The 24561-nt window shown below is 32.8% G+C and overlaps 1 protein-coding gene and 1 long non-coding RNA gene across 2 annotated transcripts in view; both read left to right on the top strand.

Annotated features, from left to right (window-relative positions):
* The first annotated feature begins 1772 nt into the window (after nt 1-1772).
* LOC149903116 (uncharacterized) overlaps nt 1773-24561 on the top strand; it is a 56887-nt gene continuing 34098 nt past the window's right edge. Inside the window, exon 1 of the mRNA XM_090109763.1 lies at nt 1773-1872. Within this exon, the coding sequence (XP_089965889.1) occupies nt 1807-1872 (66 nt within the window). The 5' untranslated portion in view covers nt 1773-1806. The remainder of the gene's footprint in view (nt 1873-24561) is intronic.
* On the top strand, nt 11815-14094 carry LOC149903117 (uncharacterized). Its single transcript, XR_016457463.1, has 3 exons — nt 11815-12388; nt 12515-12576; nt 12651-14094. It is a non-coding gene; the product is annotated as an uncharacterized LOC149903117 (long non-coding RNA).

The raw sequence follows: 24561 nt of genomic DNA, 5'->3' as shown, positions 1-24561 counted from the left end.
TTAGATGGTGGTCCTCGAGGAAGAATAAAAAAGTAAAAGCCCCGAAATTACAGAATCGATTTTGAAAATTATGTCAAGATGAGAATACCTGATCATTTTTTGTTTTTGTTTTTATCTGCAGTCAATTTGATTTGGAGTGAGCCGGTAATCTTGATATTACTTATCTACTTAAATATTTAAATAAAAAAAATATGATTCATGATTTTTTTAATTATGGTGATAACTATATCAATCGTTAAGTTTATTGACATTTCAATACGTGAGAAATTTATAGTTATAATCACATAGATCGGTATTTGACCTATAGCAGTATATTATTCATTAAATAAACATGTTGTTATTTCTATCCATACCATACACATACTTAACTAAATAAAGCTCGCGACTTCGCGCGTGGAGAGATTTCTTAGTAATTTAATATAGTAGAGTTAGAAGTCTACAACAACTCTCTTTGACCGCCTCATTGGTACAGTGGTTGACGCGTGATCGTAGAAACGAGGGGTGCCGGGTTCGATTCCCGGTGGATACGAGAAAAAAAATGTCTCGCTCTGGCAGGACACAGAAGGCTGATCACCTACTTGTTAATAAGAAAATCGATCAGTGAAACAGATGTATGCATAATGCATCTGCCCCTTACCCCACTTAGGGACACGGGACTGCACTTTTATAACTTTACATGTGATTTAAGTAAATGTCTAGAATTCACCTCTAGAAACGTAGGAACTATACTGTAATAATATAGCGTGAAATAAACGAAGCTCTTAATGCAACAGAGAATGTAGAGCAAAGCTTAGACACTATAATTTTCTTCGATGTTTTCAAGTACCTACTTCGGAAAACTTAATATAGTTTTGATGACCAATGTCTGAGTTTTTTTTTTTTTTTTGTAACACTCAGTTCGTTATTTTGTATAATTCTAAGTGATAAGCGTATCCAGGGGCCCATGCTGCCTTAAATGGTGCATTGGATTACTTTTTGTTTAGTTAGAAATATCATTTACAACAATAGCGCCAAAAAATACAATGAATCATTGACTCAAAAAAATATTTAAAAATTAACAAAACGACTTCACAAGCGTCCGTAATCGTGACAAAACAACAGACAATGCTGAACTTTGACACACCTAATTTTTTGCTACGACCTGTTTAGAATCGAAACCACGGATGCGCCTAACTTACCCGCGAACAATGTAAATTGTATATAATATATATATGCCCAAGGACGTCCATAGTAGGGGCATTCGATAGACTCGCGCCAAATGTCAGTAATATCTCGAACGCCGCGAGCGATACTCGTTGAAACGAATATCGATAAACTATCGACTCTTTACAACCCTAGTGTAGTGCTGTACGATAAACAAGGGTGAAATAACGTTTGTGCAAGTTTGTTGAATGAATTTAATATACAATATTTATTACTTTTTGATTTAACTCGTATTATTTTGCATAAATACATAAAAATTGTGTGTAGATTGATGTTATATATTATACTATCAAACAGTAGCGACAACTGAATTAGGTCAATTATAAATTATAATTTGAACTAAATTGATTTATTAATAGTTCGACACATAAACTATAAAACATTTCGAAGTGTTTCAATCTACGAAATCTTTGACGAATTCATAATTCATTATTGAAATGTAAATTTTGAAACGAGCTTGCACAAACACGTTATTATAATAATACATTTAATAATAAAGAGTTGATTAACTAGAATTTAGTATTCATTAGGAGCCTGGAGTTTTATAACGTTAAGTATCTTTGTAAGAAGTAATAAGTGATGTCAAATTGATACTGTGTCGAAATGAATCGAATGAACTTTTTTTTGTTGTGTGCAACACTCACTTGCATCTATACGGTTACGACTCAGGTGAGAAACAATGGTTTTTACTAACAATTATAGTCGTTATTCAATAGTTATTGTACTAGGTAATAATTGAAATAGATAAGTATTTATTTTTCTACACATAGGGTGGAAATTTTTTATGAGCCGTGGAGGGAAAGTACCTGAAACACTAAGGAGAGTAAATTTTTCAGGAATGTTCAATTTCAGCAAAATTTGCTTTATCCAATATTTTAAGTACTTTCCTCCTAGGACCATAGGAGATTCCACCCTGAATAAGAGTAGCTGCTCGTCTTAATCTAGTTCGGGATTATGTTAATATTTTGTTGCAATAGGATGACTAAATGCTTCTTATTGTTAGATAGAGCGATCTACAGAAAATTGCAATCTATATTTTGTAAATAAAATTATGTAACGAATTATTTTTCTGGTAATTGGATTCGAATCGTCACAATTTGGGTGATGGTCAAGGTTATTAGCACTTCGCCAATAGGGTCAATATTATTGTAAATTTAAGATTTTTAAACTTTGATTGTTCGATTCGGAAGTGAATTATTTTTTTGTTATCATTATTTCTACTTATCTGAACACTGGACATTATTAACTAACCTCTAGCCTTTTAAATACAATTTTAATCACATGATATTATTTTTATTTACATTTTAAAGAAATTACTTTATTGGTTATAATATAATAATACTACATCTAATAATTTAAGTAATCGACTATAATAATTGTATTAAGTATGTAAAACTAATTTAATATGCAGGACTTTATATCAGGTAACAGGTTAGAAAAAAAATCTTATAATAAAATGCAAAATGATCTGTTATAATATATCATAAAAAAATACAACCGTACTTTATACCCCCAAGTTTTTGTTGATTATTTATATAAATGAACGTCTATCTAAGTATTTACTTGAACTTTAAAAGGTTATCAAGTGCTCTATTTAATGTCGTAAACATCGTGTTTTTTCTATTAGGTATCTTCGTTATATATAACTAAGTATATATATATATATATATAATCTTATGTGTATATGTTTTTTGTTTTTATTTCAAGCAGATTGCGAAATTGAGAACGTGAGACTATGCTTTACTTGTATTTTTGTAATTTACTTTCATAATTCAAAACTTTTCTTTTATTACCCAAAAATATACGATATGGTATTTTGTCACACTATAATTAACATTAATTACAATTAACTTTAATTCAATTTTACTGAATAAAAAATAGTTCAGCATTTATCGGAATTTCTAAGCAGGCAATATTCCATCGAAGGTGCACTGTTTATAATGCTAATAATAGGTTCTTCTATATTATTAAATATAAGGATCTAGTTATTTACAAAAGGCAGGTTTAGTGGTTTTTTAATTAAACAGCAAACTAGATTATTGGCTCGATCCGGGTGTTTAAAATATGGTGATAAATAATCATTTATTAATTAATTCTTACATCACTTAAAATTTGCGCAAATTAGAGAATAGATAAAATTGTTTATGTAATATATAGAACTCATTAATTTATTACTTCTTTTTCTTTTAATTTGATAGAGTTATGTAAACAATTAAGAATGTGAAAAAAAAATATGATTTTTGTATGTTTTCGAGTGTATATATGTACCTATGTCTATATTTCTGTATGTCTGTATGTATATTTCTTCGGCACGCCCTAGAGCCCAAACGGCTCGTCGTATTTTAATGTGAGTGGTGTCAATTGATTCGTCCTAATCGTGAGTGACTACATCAAATAAGAAATGGCACAGTTTTAGAAGTCGAGCTTTTTGTTTTTAATTGGTTTTTAAAATAATAACTTGTCAATATTCATAAATTATTCACTATAATGATATAATAAATCATTGTTATTAAATTGAATAACTACAAACATAGTATTTAGACATTTAGTATTAACTTATACACTGCGAATGATTTTTGCATTTCAAAATAATTTAAAGCAGGTCATTAATGTGCAAGTTGCATATAAAATGTTTGTTTGATTCTATTAACATTAATATATTATATGTATTTCATTATCATACAATTTATAGATTTTTGCTAAACAGATTTGGTAATGTTTCGAAACAATGGAAAAATCAGAGTATTGGGTAAATATTGTGCATCATCTTTTTGGTGATATTGGTTAAAATGAATAATAATATTACAAATTGATATTCTGGGAATTTGCCTTTAGGTACAAATAAGGAAAAAACTAAAGAGTTTGTTAGTAAGGCCTCCTTTATCTCTGGAATGAGTGGACTATTTTGCACATGGATGTCAATTTAATACACAATACAATAATTAATCAGCTTTCTAACATCTTTATATATAGTTGTGAATTTAAGCTCTTAAATTTTGACAACTCGCCCCGGCTTCGCTCGTGGTCGTGGCACTCACTTGTTTCGTTTTCTCTCCATAAGAACCCACCTCGTACTTCAGGAATATTATAAAAAAATAATTAACGAAATCGGTTAACACACTTTGTGATTCGTTTTTTTTTATATTTATTTATATGTACTAATATTATAAAGCTGAAGAGTTTGTTTGTTTGAACGCGCTAATCTCAGGAACTAGTGGTACGATTTTCAAAATTCTTTCGGTGTTAGATAGCACATTTATCGAGGAAGGTTATAGGCTATATATCATCACCTTAAGACCAACAGGAGCGGAGCAACCGCGTGGCACAGCTAGTAACTCATAAAAGACAATGACCTATTCAACTCAATGTCCCTATTGCCTATTTGAAATGGATCATTTAAGTAATAAAGACCAATTTAAGCAATAAATAACAAATGAACTTTAGCTTGTTCTCACTTATTACAATATTATTTCCTTGGGTGCAAAGGTGCAAGTTTTCGGAATAACGTTGAAATAATTGATGCGAAAAATCGATTTGTTTCGTTCAGTTGCAAAACAATAACGAGGACGTTCATTAAAATATTGTTTCGTTATATATTTATTGATTGACATTTGTCGAAACAAATAAGTTTAGATTTGATGAGATTTGCGTAATTTGTAGGTAATAATAAGGTTTTATTTTAATAAATGAACTTCCTTTTTGTTAAACGAGTTATTTAGTAGGAAATAAAACAGATAATTTTTGTTTTTTTTTGTGTGGTGTCTCTCAATGTTAGCCAGAAGGGCTTCTACATTTTAACGCGGACGCGTGGGTGAACTGAAGGTTCACCCTGGTAGCGACATGCGCAAGGGCGTCCCCGCTTGACGGGGATCTCGAACCTCGGCTTGGGCTGTCGCTTGAGTGGAGGAGGCCGGAAGGGCCCTAATAGTCGGACGGGCAAACAGAAGACTATTTGCAAAGCCATATGACATTGATTCAGTTTAACAAAAGATTGTTAATATGAAAGTTTGGAAAGTTGTTTGTAACTCAATTTAAATTTACCGCATTTAAATATCTATAATAAAAAAATAATTACTGATAAGCGCCTGGATTGTAAACTGGAAGACTTGATTTTTATTTTGTTTTGATTTTTATACTGCATTTAACTTAATATAATATTTCGATTTATATTGTATATTTGACAAAAAATGCGTCTTTAAATATTTCCGTAACACTTAACTTCCTGTATAGGCGCGGCTTAATTAAGTTAATTTTCTATTTAACATAGGACACTTCCAACACCTAATATGTATAGATTTTATTGTCTTGACTCTAGATCCTGGTATCCTTTTCTACGCCTTGCCTTTCATAACAAATTGAACAGGAAATTTCAAAGGTAGAGTTTGGTACCGAACACTAAGACCGCCTTACAATTCATGACTTACAAAAGCTTCACTGATTTAGACGCTTGATAAAATGGTTAAATTCTTTGTTATATTAATCTTTTACAATAGTCAATCAACCAATAAAACTATAGAAGACTTGTCTGGGTTTCACATAAAAACCCATTGGCTGATTTTGAATAATTGTGTTGTTATACATAAAGCGAATAGTTTTCAGCAACATATAAGATACATTTTGAAGAATTTAATTTGAATTTGAAATCTACGTGCGAACGAAGACGCGGGCATAGCTAGTTTATAAAAAAAATATTCCTCAGCATTTAGTAAAAAGGTGAAGTTAGTTTTGACAGTTTGATCTTTCTATTAGCAGATTACATTTTGCGACCGATTTCTATGCACAGGTTAAGGCCACAGAGGTGAACTATACGATAGAGATAAACAGAATTGAAATAGTAAGAATGTAGCGCTTGTTAACTAAGCTATTGAGCCAATGTACGTGTTATTGTAATGATCATTTATTGTTTTCATTACTTGCATTTGTAGATATATTATACTAGCTTTCCGCCTGTAACTTCGGCTCGTAGTCAAAAGAAATCCCGCATAGATCCCTTTCCCGTAGGATTTCCAGGATAAACCCTTTCCTATATTCTTTTATTCGTAAAGAAGAGACAGACAGATATAGTTATTTTAGCATTTAAAATATTAAAGTTAGGATTTGGTAACGAACCAAACCGAGTTCAATGCCACAGTAGAATCTTATTAAATTTAGCCTCATTAAAGTTCGTGAACTAAATAATTATATTGTTCAGAGTTGTTCTACAAAAAAGCATCTTCAAAAAGGAAGTTACTCAATGTTACAAATTATCTCTGTAAACATATATAATGTTATTTACACATCAATATATACATATAACACTAGCTGCGCTCCGCGGTTTCACCTGCCTGGCTCCGCTCCTGTTGCGTTGGTCTTAGCGTGATGATATACATATAGCCTATAGCGTTCCTCGATAAATGGGCTATCTAAAACAGAAATTTTTTCTAATCAGACCAGTAGTTCCTGAGATTAGCTTAATATTAGTATAGATTTTTTTATTTAACCTAGAAATGTATCATCACGAACATAATAAGTATTAGATTGGACAATAAATATCAAATTCGTGACTGCTCTGCCCAAATTGGGTACATCACGGTCAAATTTGACAAATTATAATAATATACCATCCTCTCTGTTGCGTTATTTTATAGTATTTCGTAGTTTAACAACATTTATTACTTAATAATAATAATAATAATGGCGTAGGGATGTGACGACCCCATCGCCCACGCTTGGAATATCTATTGTCTACGTGACAATAGATATTCCACCCGTGCAATCAGTCAACCCGCAGGACACCTTGTAGCGGGGTGTCGGGGAGTAGCGACCCCGCGGGAACCGAGTGCTCCCGGGGGAGGCCCCTGTCTTCATCTCCGGCTCGCCTTCACCGGCCGGTCGGAGTGAAGCCTGACGAGGACAGGACCCCCACCTCTGGCTTGCCTTAACCGGCCGGCCAGAGTGGAGTCGCGAGAGCTTTTAGCTCGAAGGGTGGATGCGAAGCGTAAGTGGCGAGTGGGCACGTGATGCTGGACCCTCAGGGAGCGCGTGATCGTAGTTTAAAGTCCAGGGACGCCTCTCCACCCTTAGCTGCTCACAATATGTTGCCCCCTTGTCGCACTATTGCAGCGACTTATTTCGGGGGCCCATACAGTGAGAGGGCGAGTCACCACCTGCCAACAATTTTTTGCTATATCTTAGTAGAAAGGCAGGTGCCATAGTCTTCCATAGTCCTTAATTCCGGTCCATTAACATCCCATTCCATAGCCCAGTTTATTTTATTCCCTTATCTTGCAATAGTCCTACATCGGCCGTGGACTGCCTAGGACTGTATCTCTATATAGTGCAGTCATGGGCAGGCTGCGGCTGGTGTCCCACAACACATTAAAATTCTCGAAAGGGCCTCTGCGTGTTGGATCCGTGTCCCCACGTAAGCCTTCCAAAGATCCGGGTACCGTCCTTCTGGTGGTACCCGAGTATTATGGAACAGAGAAACATAATAATAATAATATATATTTATTTTCAGATAATTATCCATAATTGTGTTAGTATACATTAAACTTAGGAACTATGTTAGTAATACATAAATTATAATTAAATTACATACAAATCAAAATCATACAATTAAAAAAAACAAGATTAAAACCATTAAAAATTATCCATTATCATAATTATTATATTGCATACAATGTAAATTTGCCCACCGCTTAAGGAATGGACCGTCTACTTTCTCAATTAATGTCTTCAGAATACCATTGGAACTCTCACGCATTCTCCTCATCATAGATGCTGCCCTTTTCCTCATTATCGCGTAAAAATCGTCGGTCTGGCAATTTGCAAACATCTGAGACGCGCTACAGAAGCGCGGAAGCCCCAATAGTACCCTAAAGCCATTATTGTATTGTACACGTAGGACATTGTAAGCCCGCTGCGTAAAAGATAGCCATAGGCTGCAAGTATAAAATGTTTGACAGTACGCTTTAAATAAAGTAACTTTAACCTGTGGAGAACAACGAGCAAATTTCCGTGCTAGCATATTGCAGCGGACTGCCAATGCCCTACGCTCCCTCTCAATATCTTGTATATCATTCATATCTTCTGTCACAATATGCCCTAGATATTTAAACTCAACTACTTGTTTAAGAGGACTGCCATTAATATACACAGGTGGTATGTCATGTACAGGGACTCCCTTACTTTTAAACACAAGAAGTTCGCATTTTTTTACATTATATACTAGACCATGCGAAGCTGCATATGACTCACAAATTTTAATGAGCTGCCTGAGAGCACCAATCGATGGACTCAGCAAGACCATATCATCCGCGTAACTAAGATTATTTATGGTTAGTCCATCGATAGAACACCCGATACCAGTCTTGCTGAGTTCATCAATCAGCTCGTTCACATATATGTTAAAAAGTGTCGTAGACGTCAGGCCGCCCTGTCTAAGGCCACACTCCAATACATATCTATCAGAATACTCCCCCGCCCATCTGACTGAGTTAAACTGGTTGTTATACCAATATTGCAACACTCTAACAATCTCAAAAGGAACTTCAAGATATCTTAGTTTTTCCCATAGCTTTTCGTAAGAAACACGATCGTAAGCCTTAGACAGATCAAGAAAAGCTGCGTAAACAGGTGTCTTCCTGTCTGTGTAATATTTCACAGTCTGTTTTAATGTTAATATAGCATGCTCTGTGGAGAGGCCGTGCCTAAACCCAAACTGTGCATCGTTAAAGTTTACATATTTTTGGAGGCGTCAATCGAGCAAGCAGTCAAAAACTTTGCCAAGAATCGCGGCTAGTGAGATTGGTCGGTAATTACCTTTATCTCCGATATCGCCCGATTTGTTTTTAACTACTGGAACGACGACGCTCTCCATCATGTCTGCAGGCAGATAGGAATGACGGATACAAAAAGTATACAACATTGCTAAGACTCTGTAAATATGTTGTCCCGCGTTTAAAAGGTGTTCTACGCATAAACCATCGTGCCCTGCTGCTTTCCCTTTCGCTAGATTTTTTACAGCGAACTTAACATCATTGGCATTAAAAGATAATGCACTTTCTTTTATAGGTAAGCAAGCATGAGACATCCGCTGGGACGACGGTGTATTTGAATGTACACGGCAATAATCTTTAAATATATTTGCTATACCTTTTGGCTCCGTCTCTCCATCGACACTCATAGGGAGGCCCGCCCTACAATTCAATTTGTTAGTGGCTTTCCAAAACTTCTTAAAATTTTTATTTTTATGTAAATCTGCTATAATGTCCATTTTAACCTGTTCGCTATTATTCTGATAATATTTTAACTTATTTTTAAACTTACTTCGGCTTTTTCTCATATCTTTATAAATATTTCCATATAAAGGCATGCCACACGCTTTCCAAAGCAAAAATTTACTGCGCGCCTCCCTATGAGAGTCCTTGACATATCTATTCCATCCTACAATATGTCTACGCTTACGATACAATCTAGTTGGTTTACTCAATATTGCAGCATCTTCACATGAGTAGAAAGACGGAACAGAGACTAAGCTTCTTAAGAACGTGCAAAATTGTTACCTATTTTGGTAGGGTTGTCACAATAGGTTAAGACAAATTAAACAAAACTACCTACTACAACCCAACCTAGGTATGTACACACTTACAATACATACATACATACTTACAAATGCTAAACTTGTAATAATAATGAAAGGTAAAAACACACCATGTACAATTCTCATCTTATTAAAAAAGGACCTAATAAAATAAACGCAAGTAGGTACTGACTTGAAAAAGTAATAATCAAAATATTTACTCACCTATTGTACTCCTTGAGATAGTTGAAGTATGATATATTTTTAGTTTTTCTACTATTATTCATACACACAGTACAATAAACAACCATTTTTGACAATGAAATATTACGTTTTATATTAAAATATTCAAACTTGCAAGTTGCAACTAATAAAACAAACAACGTGCGTCGTATCAACCCTGAGACTGTACTCTGCCTGTGCAAGCGCAAACCGGTTTTTTCCAGAATCGCTGCGTACGCGACAAGCGGCCAGAGTCACACACACATGGCCCCGCGTACTTGTAGTAGTGCAATCGATTCTCGCGTTTGTTTGAAGCTTAGTCTCTGTTCCGTCTTTCTACTCATGTGGCATCTTGTAAAATATTTATTATTTTATAATACAACTCATCAATAAAATATCTATGCTCCCTATTATCATAACACATATTATCACAACAAATTCTCAATTGGCAAGGAAAATCAATATTTTTAAGCTCCGAGTTACATAATTCAGAATACTCGTCTACATTTATATCCTCATTCCAATGTACTGTATTGCATTTTTGTGAAGCTACATAGCTACTTAGCATTAGATTTATTTTAAATGTGTATTGAGATCATAAGCGATGATTGCTGTTATTTGTTAGATTTTGTTGTAATCGTTTTATGTAATAAGTAGTTCTTTATGAAAGAAATGACCTAGTCTATCGCATATTGTACTGTATATAGACAGGACGAATGTTTGTATGTATCTATTTCATAAGTTGAAAGCTTAGTTGAAAGTGACACATATTTGCTTTTTGCCTATTATGGTTAGGGAGCCAGGTGCAAATTTGGTTAACTATTTCCTCTCAAGAGATAATTCGTCAGACGCATGAGAGTATAGTATTATAAAGCCTCGTGAACGTCAGCTGGCGCTCGGTTGGGGGGGTGAGCGGTTGTAGCCTCCCACGCACATAGGAAAAAAAATACATTCATTCATTCATTTCCTCTCAGCTAAAAATTTGTCAAATTGTAGCTAACCCAATATCTCAACGAAAAAAAATAGTCAGCTGGTTACAACATGGTGTATTATACGTCAGCTGGTGTCTCGAACATGAAAGTTAAATTTAAAGAAAAATTTATTTTCCGTTATTTCCTCTCAAACAAAAATTTACCTGATGATAGCTTATATGTAACTGTGGATAAATATATATGTCAGCTGGCTGTATCTTGGTGGAAAAACCGTCAGCTGATACGGGAGGCTACAACCGCTCTTCCCCCCAACCGAGCTCCAGCTGACGTTCACGAGGCTTCATAATACTATACTTTGATGCATTTTACTAATTACCGCTTGAGAGGAACTTGGTCATAAAACCTGCTGCTGGCTCCCGGACCATTACGCTCAATTTTTTGTAGGATTAAAAAAAAATAATGAATACAATTCATGAATTAAAATTACTTGTCATGTAGGTACTTATGTTTTTGTTTAAGAATATTATGTCACTGATTTCGCAATAATTGTGCTTCTCCATAAATTTTATAAAGCTGTAAGTGTTGTAAATATTTTTGTAGATTTACTTTGGAAGTGATTTTAATTAAATAAATATAAATAAATATTTCGGGACAATTTTCACACACGGCACGATCTGATCCCATACTAAGCTTTCGCTTGTGTTATAAGTGCAATAAGCTTCATTTTGTAAAGAAACAAAACTTGTAGATCAATAAATGGAAGGTAACATAAAAAATGTACTAAGTGTAAACGACAAGCTGGCAAAACGAATGATTACATACATCATTAATCGATAAAATCGGAACAAAAAATGAGTTCTCACCGTAGTATCGATTCATCACAATCGGTTTTAAGGCGATGAATTAATTTTTCTAACATTTACGGCCCTTTTTAAACCTTCGTAATTTTTATATTATTAAAGTTGTCGTGATGAAAATTCTTGACAAGAAAGTTCAATAGTAACACAATACGTCTACCGTTTTAGAAACATGATTCCATGATATTTTCTCGATAGAAAAAAAATACAAAGTTCTCATTGTTATTTTTTTATAATCTTTGGCATCTTCAAAATAACAAACGTAAAGTTACGACTTTTTGGATATAAACTATAAAATATACAACCTATACGTCTACCGATTTAGAATTTTGAAATATGCGATGGTTTTGAAATAAACAAGAAATACTTGAAATTAGCGCGCGACCAGCCAATATAGCGAGAGCCGCCCTGTACCTTCCTACCCCGATCGCTGCACGAGTCATTCCCGCTACGGCCGTCACACGGGGAACTTGTGTCGCTCGCGCAATCGTAAAAAAGGGTGACAACACGATAAGACAAAATGAGACAAATGGGGACAATAAAGAAAATAAGAAGAAGAAACATAAAGGTTGGAGGAAAAAGAATGCTTACAATTGGAACAAATTAATGAAGTAAGTTGGTTTTATTTTAAATTTGATGATAATTGTATTATAGACGATGTTTGATATGTACCCCTGTTTTAAGTACATAACGAATGTGTAAGATTTTTTCATTTATAGCATAGATAATCTTTTCAGAAATCCGGAATCCAGAAGGAAAATAAACCCACTGATTGTTCACAATGTGAACCCACTCCTTCGTAAGTACCTTTATTCAGTCAAAAATGTATGTTATCAACGTTCTACTGGTTTTATCGCATGATTCCATTTTTAGCAAAAAGCAACAAAGTGCAAAGAAATAAAAAATCATGGTGAACTTAGTGGAAGTATGGCGGACATAATATGGAACAGGAGCTCATTGGAGTAGTATTATATTTAAAAAAATACGAAATAATTTCAAGAATTACATTTCTTAGAAGGTGGTAGATAAGTATGTTGTATAAAGAATTTGATGTTGATATTTATTTCATTTATACTTACTACACCTGTGCGGGAAATTGCTTAGTAATAAAACAGGTTTATATTCATATTTACATAGTAATGTGAGTTTTCATTTCGAAAAATTTTGTGTAAGTATATTAAATTGAGTTCCTGGGTGATCTGGAAACACAATTGGGCCCGGAAGATGGCGCTGCAGTCACTCCTCCTAATGACATGAACCGATTTGGATGAATATTTGTGTGCACATTTCATTTTTGTGGGATGATTGGTTGATTCGCTTTCACATTAGCTAATATTATGTATTTTTGTTGTTAGAAAGTAAACTTAATTTAATGTTTATAATACATTATTATTGGTATAAATAAGCCAGTGTTCGTCTCACATTGCTGTACCTGCCTACCTACCCTACCAGGGCCTAACTTTGTTCTGGCTATTTTATTTTGATTATTTGTAATGAATAATTACAATTATAATAGAGTGCAAAAAATAAATACATGCGTCAATATATTTTGTGTTTTTTTTTAAACAATTTTTTTATTTAAAAAAATATCATTCCGACCGCGGCTTTGCCCGCGTGGAATTAGGTTATATCGTGAATCCTGTTTTATCCCATAGAAGTGTTCAGTTCGGATAAAAAGTATCCTATGTGTAAATCCAGGCAATTAGCTATATTTTATCAAAATTGGTAATGTAGTCTTGACGTGATTAAGTAACAACTAACAAAAAAATATACAAATTAACATCCAAAGTTTCGCATCAGTTTTACTGTATTAGTGATATCTTCCACTCTTGACTTTGACTGAGAAGAATTAGGGTTTATAACTTCTTTCAGAAATAGTACCTTTCATTTCTGGGCATGATGTAATATCTACGTCAGCATCAAATTCTATCTAAATCAATTCAGTAGTCCGCGTTATTGAGTACCATTTCATTTTTTCAGAGTAACAATATTTTTTGTTATTTTAAAGATTATTTATAACCTGTATTATTTTGTAATAAAGTAAACATTACGAAATAATAATAATTATTAATAATGTCTAAGTAGTTGTTGGAAAGAAGATTATTTGTTTATAAGCAAGAAAATAAAACCAATAAATCAACAATTGAATAAATGTATAACAATATTATAACTGTATGACGACTCCATACATGTTTGTCCCGAGTCGGCCAGCGGCAGCGCGGCGAGTTTGCAATGAATGACTTCGCGCACACCGGCGTTCGCGATAGCGAGCTATTAGACTCCGCCCGCCAAGCAGTGGATTTTTTTTTGTGTATCGTCTTAAATCATCACGTCTCACGGCCGTTGGGAGATCAACCAAATTCATCTTCACGACTCGATGATAATATCGATTTTGGACTCGTTAAGTAATCGATAATTTATCTCGATTGTAAATGTCATGTGATTGTATTTTAGATACGCGTAATGAACCCATTTTCGATGAATAAGCATATTTAATATTTTATAATAGAACTTTTAAGTGGTCATTGTATTTAAAACTTTCTTTAAGTTGTTAAGTATGAAGTAGTTTAAGAATTGATACGAAATTATCGTGAATTAGGAAGAAACGTTAATTTGAGTTATTTTAAAGATTACCTATTTATAGTACCTGTTAAACTGGCTCTATAAATTATGATTTAATCAGTTCATTCATTATCATTCATTATCTAAAATTTTATAGATTTCTACTTTATTAAAGTTTATCTCTACTATAATATCCTATTAACTATAATATTATAAATGCGAAAGTTTGTGAGGATGTGTGTGTGTGTGTGTGTGTTTGTTACTCTTTCACGCAAATACTACTGAATCGATTTCAATGAAATTAAGCACACTTATAGAGGGTAACGTAGGATAGGTTTATCCCGGAAATCCCACGGGAACGGGAACTATGCGGGTTTTTCTTTGACAACGCAGGTGAAGCCGCGGGCGGAAGGCTAGTCTTCTCTAAATTCAACATGATTTTAGCTTTAACATGAAATATAGGAATATACACTTAAAATGTAAAAGTATTAAATCCAAGACGATACAGTGATAAATATATTCAAGTAAACATAAATATATGTCAAGATCGAGTTTGCTGTATGTCACGAAAGGGCAGGCGTTATCATAATGTGCTTCGTAAACTGTTCAAGAAGCATTAATCTTGGAAATTATATTTGAAAGAGGTAAATTGATATCTTTTTCCTGTTTTTAATATTCTGGATTGCATACGGAATGTTATATTGTGACGTTTGTTTCATAATACCACTAAAAATATATGAAAAAGCAAATTAAAACGAAATAAAAGTGCAGCTTTCAACAAAAGAGGAAAGTTCATTAAAATAAAATTAAAATACCTCCTTTGGGTTTTATAATGGTTCTCATAAATAATATCGTAACTTTTATTGCTTTATTATAATAAACTATATTTCCACTCGCGGCTTCGCCCGCGTTTTCAAAGGAAAACCCGCATAGTTCCCGTTCCCGTGGGATTTCTTGGATAAAACCTATCCTATGTATTAATCCAAGTTACCCTCTATATGTGTGCTAAATTTCATTGAAATCGGTTCAGTAGTATTTGCGTGAAAGGGCAAACATAGTTACACAAACATCCATCCTCACAAACTTTCGCATTTATAATATTAGTAGGATAAGATGATTGCCCCTACAACAAGATTCCTTCCATACCTCACCAATACTTAATTTCCAAAGTCTATATACCGATTATTATTGTATAAGTTTAAATAATAACTCAAATTACTGTAATAACTTCACAATTAAAGTAGGTAAACATGTTGCGTGTGTAACAATTTTAATGGGATGAGATTAGGCAATATTAAATAATATGTTTAATGACTATATACTTATTATAATATACTTCCTACTAATATAATAAATGCGAAAGTTTGTGAGGATGTGTGTGTGTTACTCTTTCACGCAAATTCTACTGAACCGATTACAATGAAATTTAGCACACATATAGAGGGTAGCTTGGATTAACACATAGGATAGTTTTTATCCCGGAAATCCCACGGGAACGGGAACTATGCGGGTTTTCCTTTGCAAACGCGGGCGAAGCCGCGGGCGGAAATCTAGTATTAAATAATATTATGTTTAATGACTATACTTATTATAATATACTTAATTCATAATATTCCCTGATTCCTCTTGAGAAGAAGTGAAAAAGTGAAGGCCCATTTTTTTAAATTTGTTCTCGTAGGTTGGTTTCTTTGTAGATGAAGCTTTCTGCGAAGCTTTCTATTGAGATTGTAAATAATATGAGTAGTATTGTACAACATTTTCTGGAATGTTCTTCTGCGATGATTTTACCTTAATGATATGATAAATTATGAGTTTGGATGTAGGTTTATATTATGTATTTTGTTCTATTTTTCCGCCCATTGCATCCTTAACAACTTGAAAAAATAATGCTTTTATTTATATATATTAAAAAGAAACATTCCAATACATAAATAATCCATAACACCATATAAACACAAAACACATGAACTTATAATCAATATCCTACAAAAAATAAAAAGAAAATTAATTAAAATATATCCTCAAGCCCATATATAAATACTTCCACAATCCATAATTGTTGTTTATCATTTCCCTTCCTCTATAAAACCTGCTTGTTACCTTTAGGCTTTAGCCTTAATAAGGTTAAGATGTATATTTACTTTTTAAACAGGATTAATATATTTTTAACTAACCTTATACCCTCATGAATCGTTGAAAGAAAGTAAAAAGCAGAACATTTTTGATCAAGGTTCTTAAAAAAATATGACAGAACGTCCGCGTCCCGTTAAAACACAAACGTACAAAGTTTTAATTGTCGATCAGTCATACAATTTTTTCTAATTTTACTCGCAATTTTCTAAATATTTTATTTCATAGAATCTTCTCCTGCCAATTGCGAACATAACAAAAAGAATAAGCAAAATCGCGGAAATAGTGTGTCATTTATATTCGAATATAATATGTAAATAATTCTATTTGAGTTTAAGTTTAACAGAACTATATTGACTTAGAGACCTCGATTCAACTGGTCAAATTCAGATATCCAAATAAGTCAAAATTCGTCATCTTTCCGTCCAAGCCACATGATTCACTGCCAAATATATTTAACACATATATGAAATCTGTATAGTTCGTTAATATTAGTCTACAAATATTAAATTTAAGTTTTTTTAAAGCTAATCTAGAATAACAGCCTTTTTGATTGCTTACCTATTAACGAATAACGGAATAAGTTAATTAAAGCATAAATGAAACAATAATAAAACATGATTAAAGTTTCTTCTAATTTTAATCAACAAAGTATAACCCGAGAAGCCAAAATAATTTGCAACCTATCTCGACTCGAACTAACTACGGGAAAAACCATACTCTTTGAAAGAGCACAGATGTTCAATAAATTGCCAAACAAATTAAAAAATTGTAAAAGTCAAAATGTATTTATGAAATTACTTCAAAATCACATTAACTGTAATTTAGAATAGCATAGTAGAATAGTACCTAATATTTAGTATAATTTCTGTAACAATAGAACAGGTTTTGCCAGTACTTTCACTAGTATAGTTAACTGAAGGTATAGGTAAGTAACGTCGGCTGTTTTTATTTTGTTAAACTAGTCGAAGATGATCATAGACGAAGCCAAGAAAATCGGGAAAACCTGGAGCAAAATCAAAAGGGAAGCTCTCGATAGAAACGCCTGGCGGAGCACTGTGGATGCCCTCTGCCCCAGCTAGGGGACACAGGAACATAAGTCAAGTCGAAGATGATAGATAAATAGAGCTTTTAATTTGGGAGACAGGGTGGAATCATTAAGTTTAATACAATCATTTTAATTAATTAAAAACATCTTCAATAAAGTTTAAGGATTAAAGTTTATGCAAATATGAATTTTAAAACAAGCTTCACATAATTAATGATTAAAAGCTTAATTTGCCTGATAGCAGATGACTGAAACTAGTATATCTTTATATGCATTTGCAATGTTCTTCAATGTAAATCAATGTAGGTACCTATTCAATGTACAATATTCCTATAAGTATATAAAAGGATAAACTCCACATATATAGGTATGTAGAGTAGGTATTCAAAGGGGTCGGTAGGACAGTCACTAAAATATTTTTATTTTATTAAAGTGAAACTTTTATTACATCGTCTCAAACTTTTTGGTCTGTGTAGTCTTTTTTGACGGTCGGCTGCCGAGTTAGGTATACCTACTCGGCAGCCGCGATACACGCGACATGCGCTACACAAAGCAGTGTTCGGAACCGTTCGAACAGTTTCACTTTTACCGTGGTTTCATAAAACCACACAACATTTTTATTATTATTTACAATTGTGTATTTGTATAAAACTGAAAAACACATCGTAATGATAAAAAAACGTGTTTAATTTTAATCTATTTAAATATGGTATTGATTTATTCATATTTATTTTGATTTAATTCTGTTTATTGTTGGTCGGTAAGCGAACAATAGCATGTAATGGTGTTACATAAAGTTACATAAATATTGAATACAACGGCCGACAGCGAATCATGACTTTAAATAAGTCTCCAGTGAAAGCTATACTATACTGGGATATAGCTGTCAACACGCAATATTATTGTGGAAGTAAATTTGGCTCTTTTAGTTACATATTTAATTGTAAATCACATAGCGATTTTTTCAATTATAAAAAGAGGTAATTCATGATTCTTATTTAAATTAATTAACGCAACATTATATCGGCAATAATGAGTCTGTGTATGTTTTTAGTGAAAACGCTACGCTAAATTTTAATTTCTACCTGTTTAATTATTTTAAATAACTAACCGACCAATTAAACACCATAAAATCAAAACAATTTTATAAACATAAACCCTCATACCTACCTGTTAATAGAATAAAGCATAAAAGCACAGACTAATAATAATATACTACGTATACAAATAAAAGTATATAGCTTTCTTTGGACTATAGCCTGTAATTTTATGTGACCTTTGGCTATATCGGTAATCGGCAAAGCTGTCTGACCACAAGGCATGTCCGATTGTCATCATATGACATAGAAAGTACATGTTGTTTTGGACAGAAAAATATGTGGCAATCGCTGGGATGAAAATAATATTATAATATTATGATTTTGTGAAGTGTATGTGTATGTGATTTATAAGGGTTTTGAGGGTCTGGTTTAAACATTGTTGCTATAAGGAAAATAGCTCTTCTAAGAGCGTCTAATATGCAAAATATAATGCTTCTGAAAAAGCACAGAGACCTCTAGACAGTTACCTACAGGGTATATTTTGACTTATAAAACAATCTTTTTACAGGGTGTTTCTTACGATTGCGTTTACTCATACAAATTTTAAAATAAAAAAATGTATTTATAAATTAAAGTTATCCCATAAAATAAGTGGTGAATATTATTAATACCTACGCATGATTTAATATATAGATATGTACTTTCAACAAAATTATTCAAAACTAAACCGAGATTTTGTTACCTGTTAAAATCTGTATAACATATACATAGAGTGATCATTTATTTTGGATGTTTTTACTAAATTCGTGAATGGCATATAATATATACCTAACTTACTTAAGTTACCTACCTGGTAAGTCAGGTAAGCTCCTATGACATTGACCTGTGTATTCAATACTTTAAATTCGAATAAACGTTAAAAAAATAATCACAACTTTTTGTGGGCACGGCTCTATTTTTTACTTTATTTCGAGCCTTATTTGGTAAGAAGCTCACGCTTATAGTAAAACAGTTGTAAAAATATTATAACGATTTAGATCTATGTAGTTTTTATTGTATAGTTCAGTGACCGGTGGATCTTTGAACTTACTATGTTAGAACGGGAATATGTGTATAATGTTTTTTTTAATATGATATGAAAAACAAAACTTAGGACTTTAATACGGTATATAATAGGTTAAAAAGCTATGAGCTGAGGGAATAAATATGGAATTTTAACACATTAAAATGGAAGTTATCAATGTCTTAAGTGTACGTATGTAAAAAAATTGTCAACTTTATTTTTACTTTTAAGAAACAAGTAACTTGAAAAGACCAACAAGATTTACATAGATGACTTATATTCTTGTAACTTTGTTGTGCCAAATGTTAAAATAAGGTTATTTTAACCAAGAAATATCTAGAAATAAAAATTACGTGTTTTAGCGCCACCAGGATGTTATACTAACCCATTAACACATGCCTACGTGAATCATGTGAATATAAAATAAGATTTATTAAATTTATAGTCCAATTCTAATGGAATTCTGATGGAATAATAAAAAAAACCTACACCCAGTCTATAAATATAGTTGTAGTAATCATTTTCCGATGAACGTCTAATATTTTTGCAATTTAATATATGTATTATTTTGAGTGATCCAGCGTTTGGTCATGGCTGTTAACTTAGTTTTGCCAAGTTTTTATGATATTTTTAAAGTCTACAATTCTCAATTCGTTTGCGTCACAAACAAGGAACGTTTAAAATTAATTATCGGAGGTAGTAAATATATTTGTGTGTGTATGTTTATTGTTTGTCGATCTTTGTGTGTAAAATTGTAGCTCGGAATCGACTTTATTCAAAATTTATATTGAATATTTAATATCAGAAGAACTTATTTCAATATCAATTTGTTATTTTTTTTTTCCTTTTTGATAAACACGTAAGATTAAATATTAATATGAAATAGCGTTAAACTTAACACATTTTTGATCTTACAAATATGAACTTAAAATTTCTAAAGTATCGTTCTTATTTTTTAATTTACAATTGTATGATAAAAGTAAAGGTCGAGGTCACAGACATTCTTCAAAATGGCCACATTTCACACCTGTCCGTAAAAATCCTGTTTTTATTAAAAAGCTATAAACATAATAAGGTTATTTAATTATTATTATGCACAAAATATGCAAATAACAACTCAAGACACTTTTTAACCGACTACAAAAAAGAGAGTTCTCAATACGACTGTTTAATTGGATTTGTATTTTGTTACCTCAGAACTTTCGACTAGGTGGACCGAATTCGATGATTCTTTTTCTATTTGATAGCAGTGGCCGTATTACAACCCCTTATTTCCAGGCAATTTACGTCGTGAATTCAACTGACTGGCAAATTCATATCATACCAGAATTTACCATTGTTGGTTATTGCGATCATCATTTGAATTTGCCAGTCAGTTCAATTCACGGCGTAAACTGTCTGGAAATAAGAGGTCATTACATAATATAATACGGCCCTTGTTGCCATTTTCAAAATTAAATGTCACGAAAAAATTGCTCTACAAAGAAGCCTACATTTAATTCTAAATATGTAACTACATGGTATAGGTAATCCATGTTTTTTTTTTTATTCTAACAACATAGTTATCCAAAAACGTAGAATGAATCATTAACATCGTTTTACCTACATACGTAATAATTGTAGGCGTAGTAAACCTACGGAACGTTTTCGTAAGTTTTATGAGAGGTTTCAATTTCATAGATTTATCTAATGATAGCCCCAGAGGCAGGGCCTTGAATCTCTTGTCACCATATTTGGTTAGTTAGCAATCTTGTTTACAAAGCATATGATTATAATGTCAATTGTGCCAAAAATACTCAATGGGTTTGTGTGATTTTTTGTATAAAGATAGTAGTGGCAAAGGCTAATTTTTATCGCGAAAAACAACTTGAGTAACGAAAAGAAGTGGAAGCCTCGTGTCCCCTAATGGGGTATAGGGCAGATGCATTATGCAATATGCATACATCTGTTTCACTGATCGATTTTTCTTTTAGGGGCAAGTAGGTGATCAGCCTTCTGTGTCCTGCCAGACCAAGACTTTTTTATTCGTCTCCAACGGTAACAGAACCCCTCGGTTCTACACTCACGCGTCAACCACTGTACCAAGGAGGTCAATGAAATAGGGTATACAAAACATTTCCTATGTAATTACGTGAATTGCAAGCCAAGATGCGAGAAGAAAGATAGCTAGATAAAATTATCCTAGAGTTTATCTAAGCCGTTTATCAGTATTGCATCAAAATCTGTTTAGGCATTTGAGCCTAAAATATTAACAAACGTTCACAATAATGTATCATTAAATACGCAACGAAGTTTTATAATAGTCCCAAAACTAAAAGACACTAACTACGTGTAATTATAAAAACAAAAAATAAAAAACAATTCCGTGTAAATAAATGTAATTGTAGCCAGTTATGTAAGAAACGCAACTTGCATAATCTAAATAAGGTCAGCTGGTCAAAAGATGTTAGTAATTGTTCGCCTCACTCAGGTTCTTCGCAAATATCATTGATTTGAAAGTAACTTACGTTTATAAGTCACTAGCTGTGCCGCGCGGTTTCATCCAAAATCAAGTATTTCTATAGTTCATGTGTTATTCTATGTATAACCTATATTACCTACTGTAAAGTTTCGTCCAAATTCGTCCAGCAGTTTTTTCGTAAAATCGTAACAAACATACATAATATATCCATAATCACACACTTTCTCATTTATAACATTAGTCGGATAGGATAGGACTAGTAAAACATCCGGATTCGCATGGCGAAATATTAGCGAAATGTTTTTATTACACACATGACATTTTAATTAAAATGTATCTATTTGACATATAACAGGCTTCTGTGTTCGATTATTTGCGTGATGGTGAACGTTGCAAAATCAGTTGCATACATATGAATTAAGCGGACAAATAAACAGAGACTTCTTTCTATTAAATACTAGTGGTCCGCCCCGGCTTCGCTCGTGGTACCTACATGTTTAAACTATCCTATCTCTATCTGGATCGAACTGCACATGGTGTGCGAATTTTATTATAATCGGTTAAGTGGTTTAGGAGTCCATTGAGGACAAACATTGTGACACGAGATTAATTATATATTATATATATTAAAGACTAGCTTTCCGCCCGCGGCTTCGCCCGCGTTTTCTGAGAAAACCCCGCATAGTTCCCTTTCCCGTGGGATTTCCGGGATAAAACCCATCCTATCTCTCAAGTTGGATCGAACTGCACATGGTGTGCGAATTTTATTATAATCGGTTAAGTGGTTTAGGAGTCCATTGAGGACAAACATTGTGACACGAGATTTATATATATTATTAAGATTATGAGATAACATCGAAGAGACAAATGGCTTCGTTCAAATACATAATAGGTATATTATGTAATTATTGATATATAACATCCCAATTTCAATACATCGATATTTGTTAAATAGTATTTACTAAAGATTTATAACAACTATCTGAGTCTTTGCACACGCAATATATAAAACCTATACGTAACAAAGTTACAATAGATTCCAATATGATATTTATACTCTAACACATTAAAAGCTATTATTGAAAAAGCAATAAACAACTTCACATACATAATATTTTGACTTTTATTAGAGCTATAAATAAATTCTATAACTATATAATATTATAAAAAAACTTTTCTTGATTATCGCGTAAGCAATCGATAGAATATATGGCTTGACCTCGATGGTGGATGCAAAAAAAGGCACCGAACTATGCAGAAGTTTTCCTGTAAATCAATAAATAGATATAGATATTCTAGAGAATCGTATCTATTGAAAGGTTAAAAAATATAGAATACCTACTAGCGCTGTGCCCCACCGCCGGCCACGGTGTTACCCGCATTGCTCCGCTCCGGTTGGTCTTGCCTTCCTCGTTATAGGGACTCGAGAATCGGACCAGTAGTTCCTGAGATTAGCGGGTTCAAACAAACTCTTCAGCTTTATAATATTTGTATAGATATGTGATTTATACGTCTGCTCGGAATCGGATAGTTATAAGACGGTTTTCAAAAGCGTTTTATTAATATGTTAATACTGTTTTAGTTTCGGATTTTTTACGGGCAACCTTGTTTATTCTGCCAGACCAATCCTTTTTAGTCTGCACTGGGGATCGAACCCAGCATCTATTGATATATTATAACAACATGTAACAAAAAATAAAATTATCTACAGTCGATTTAGTTACATCTTCCCTTTAAATTGGAATATTATTATTTCCATAGTTTTCGTATGTAACCTATGGCTTTTGCATTTAGTAGGATATTTATAAGTGAAACTTCAAGTAAGCCTTATTATGAAATGTTGAATACTAAAATAGGAGGATTATAACGTTGAAGAGATAATATAAACTGTCGCTAAGGTACATGTTGCGACACAGTGGGGTAACAAATTGTTTTAAGCTGGGATTAGCTGACCAAAAGTTGGTTAGAGTACTCCTCTAAATGTGTAAATGTGAATTAGTTTTAAAGTATTGTACGGAACTTATCTACTACCCGTCCGTACGTCCGAATATTGTTTTTAATTTTTCAGAACTCCATAACTAAATTATGTACCTACTGAAATAAATAATACCTTTTTATATGAAAAATAAAGGCATTTTCTATTTCAGTATTTACGCAATAGGCCAGCCTAGGTTAGAGTTTGTACTACTAGACTAGAGTAGATAATTTTTGAAACAAAAAAAAATCGCAGTCGGATGAAACCCATTAGAAAAGGAGGGGAATATGATGAAAATTAAAGGAAAAATAAATTACGGTCAATCCGAGTTCGGGAAAAGGGAGGGGGGAGCTTTTAAGAGAAAAAAATGGTTTCTCTTGATTTCCGACAAAACTACAAGTCCTACGGAAAAAAGTTCAATGGCAAAGTTGTAGGTAATAAAAAAATCTACAACTTTTTCATTGACAATTTATTCACATAACCTCAAAATTTAGGTGAAAAATTC

Source organism: Colias eurytheme, chromosome 14 (assembly GCF_061535395.1).
Source record: "Colias eurytheme isolate Ceu_HAF_F1 chromosome 14, ilColEury1 Martin Lab GWU primary, whole genome shotgun sequence".
NCBI classification, from domain to species: Eukaryota; Metazoa; Arthropoda; class Insecta; order Lepidoptera; family Pieridae; genus Colias; species Colias eurytheme.
This window is presented reverse-complemented; position numbering and strand designations above follow the sequence as displayed.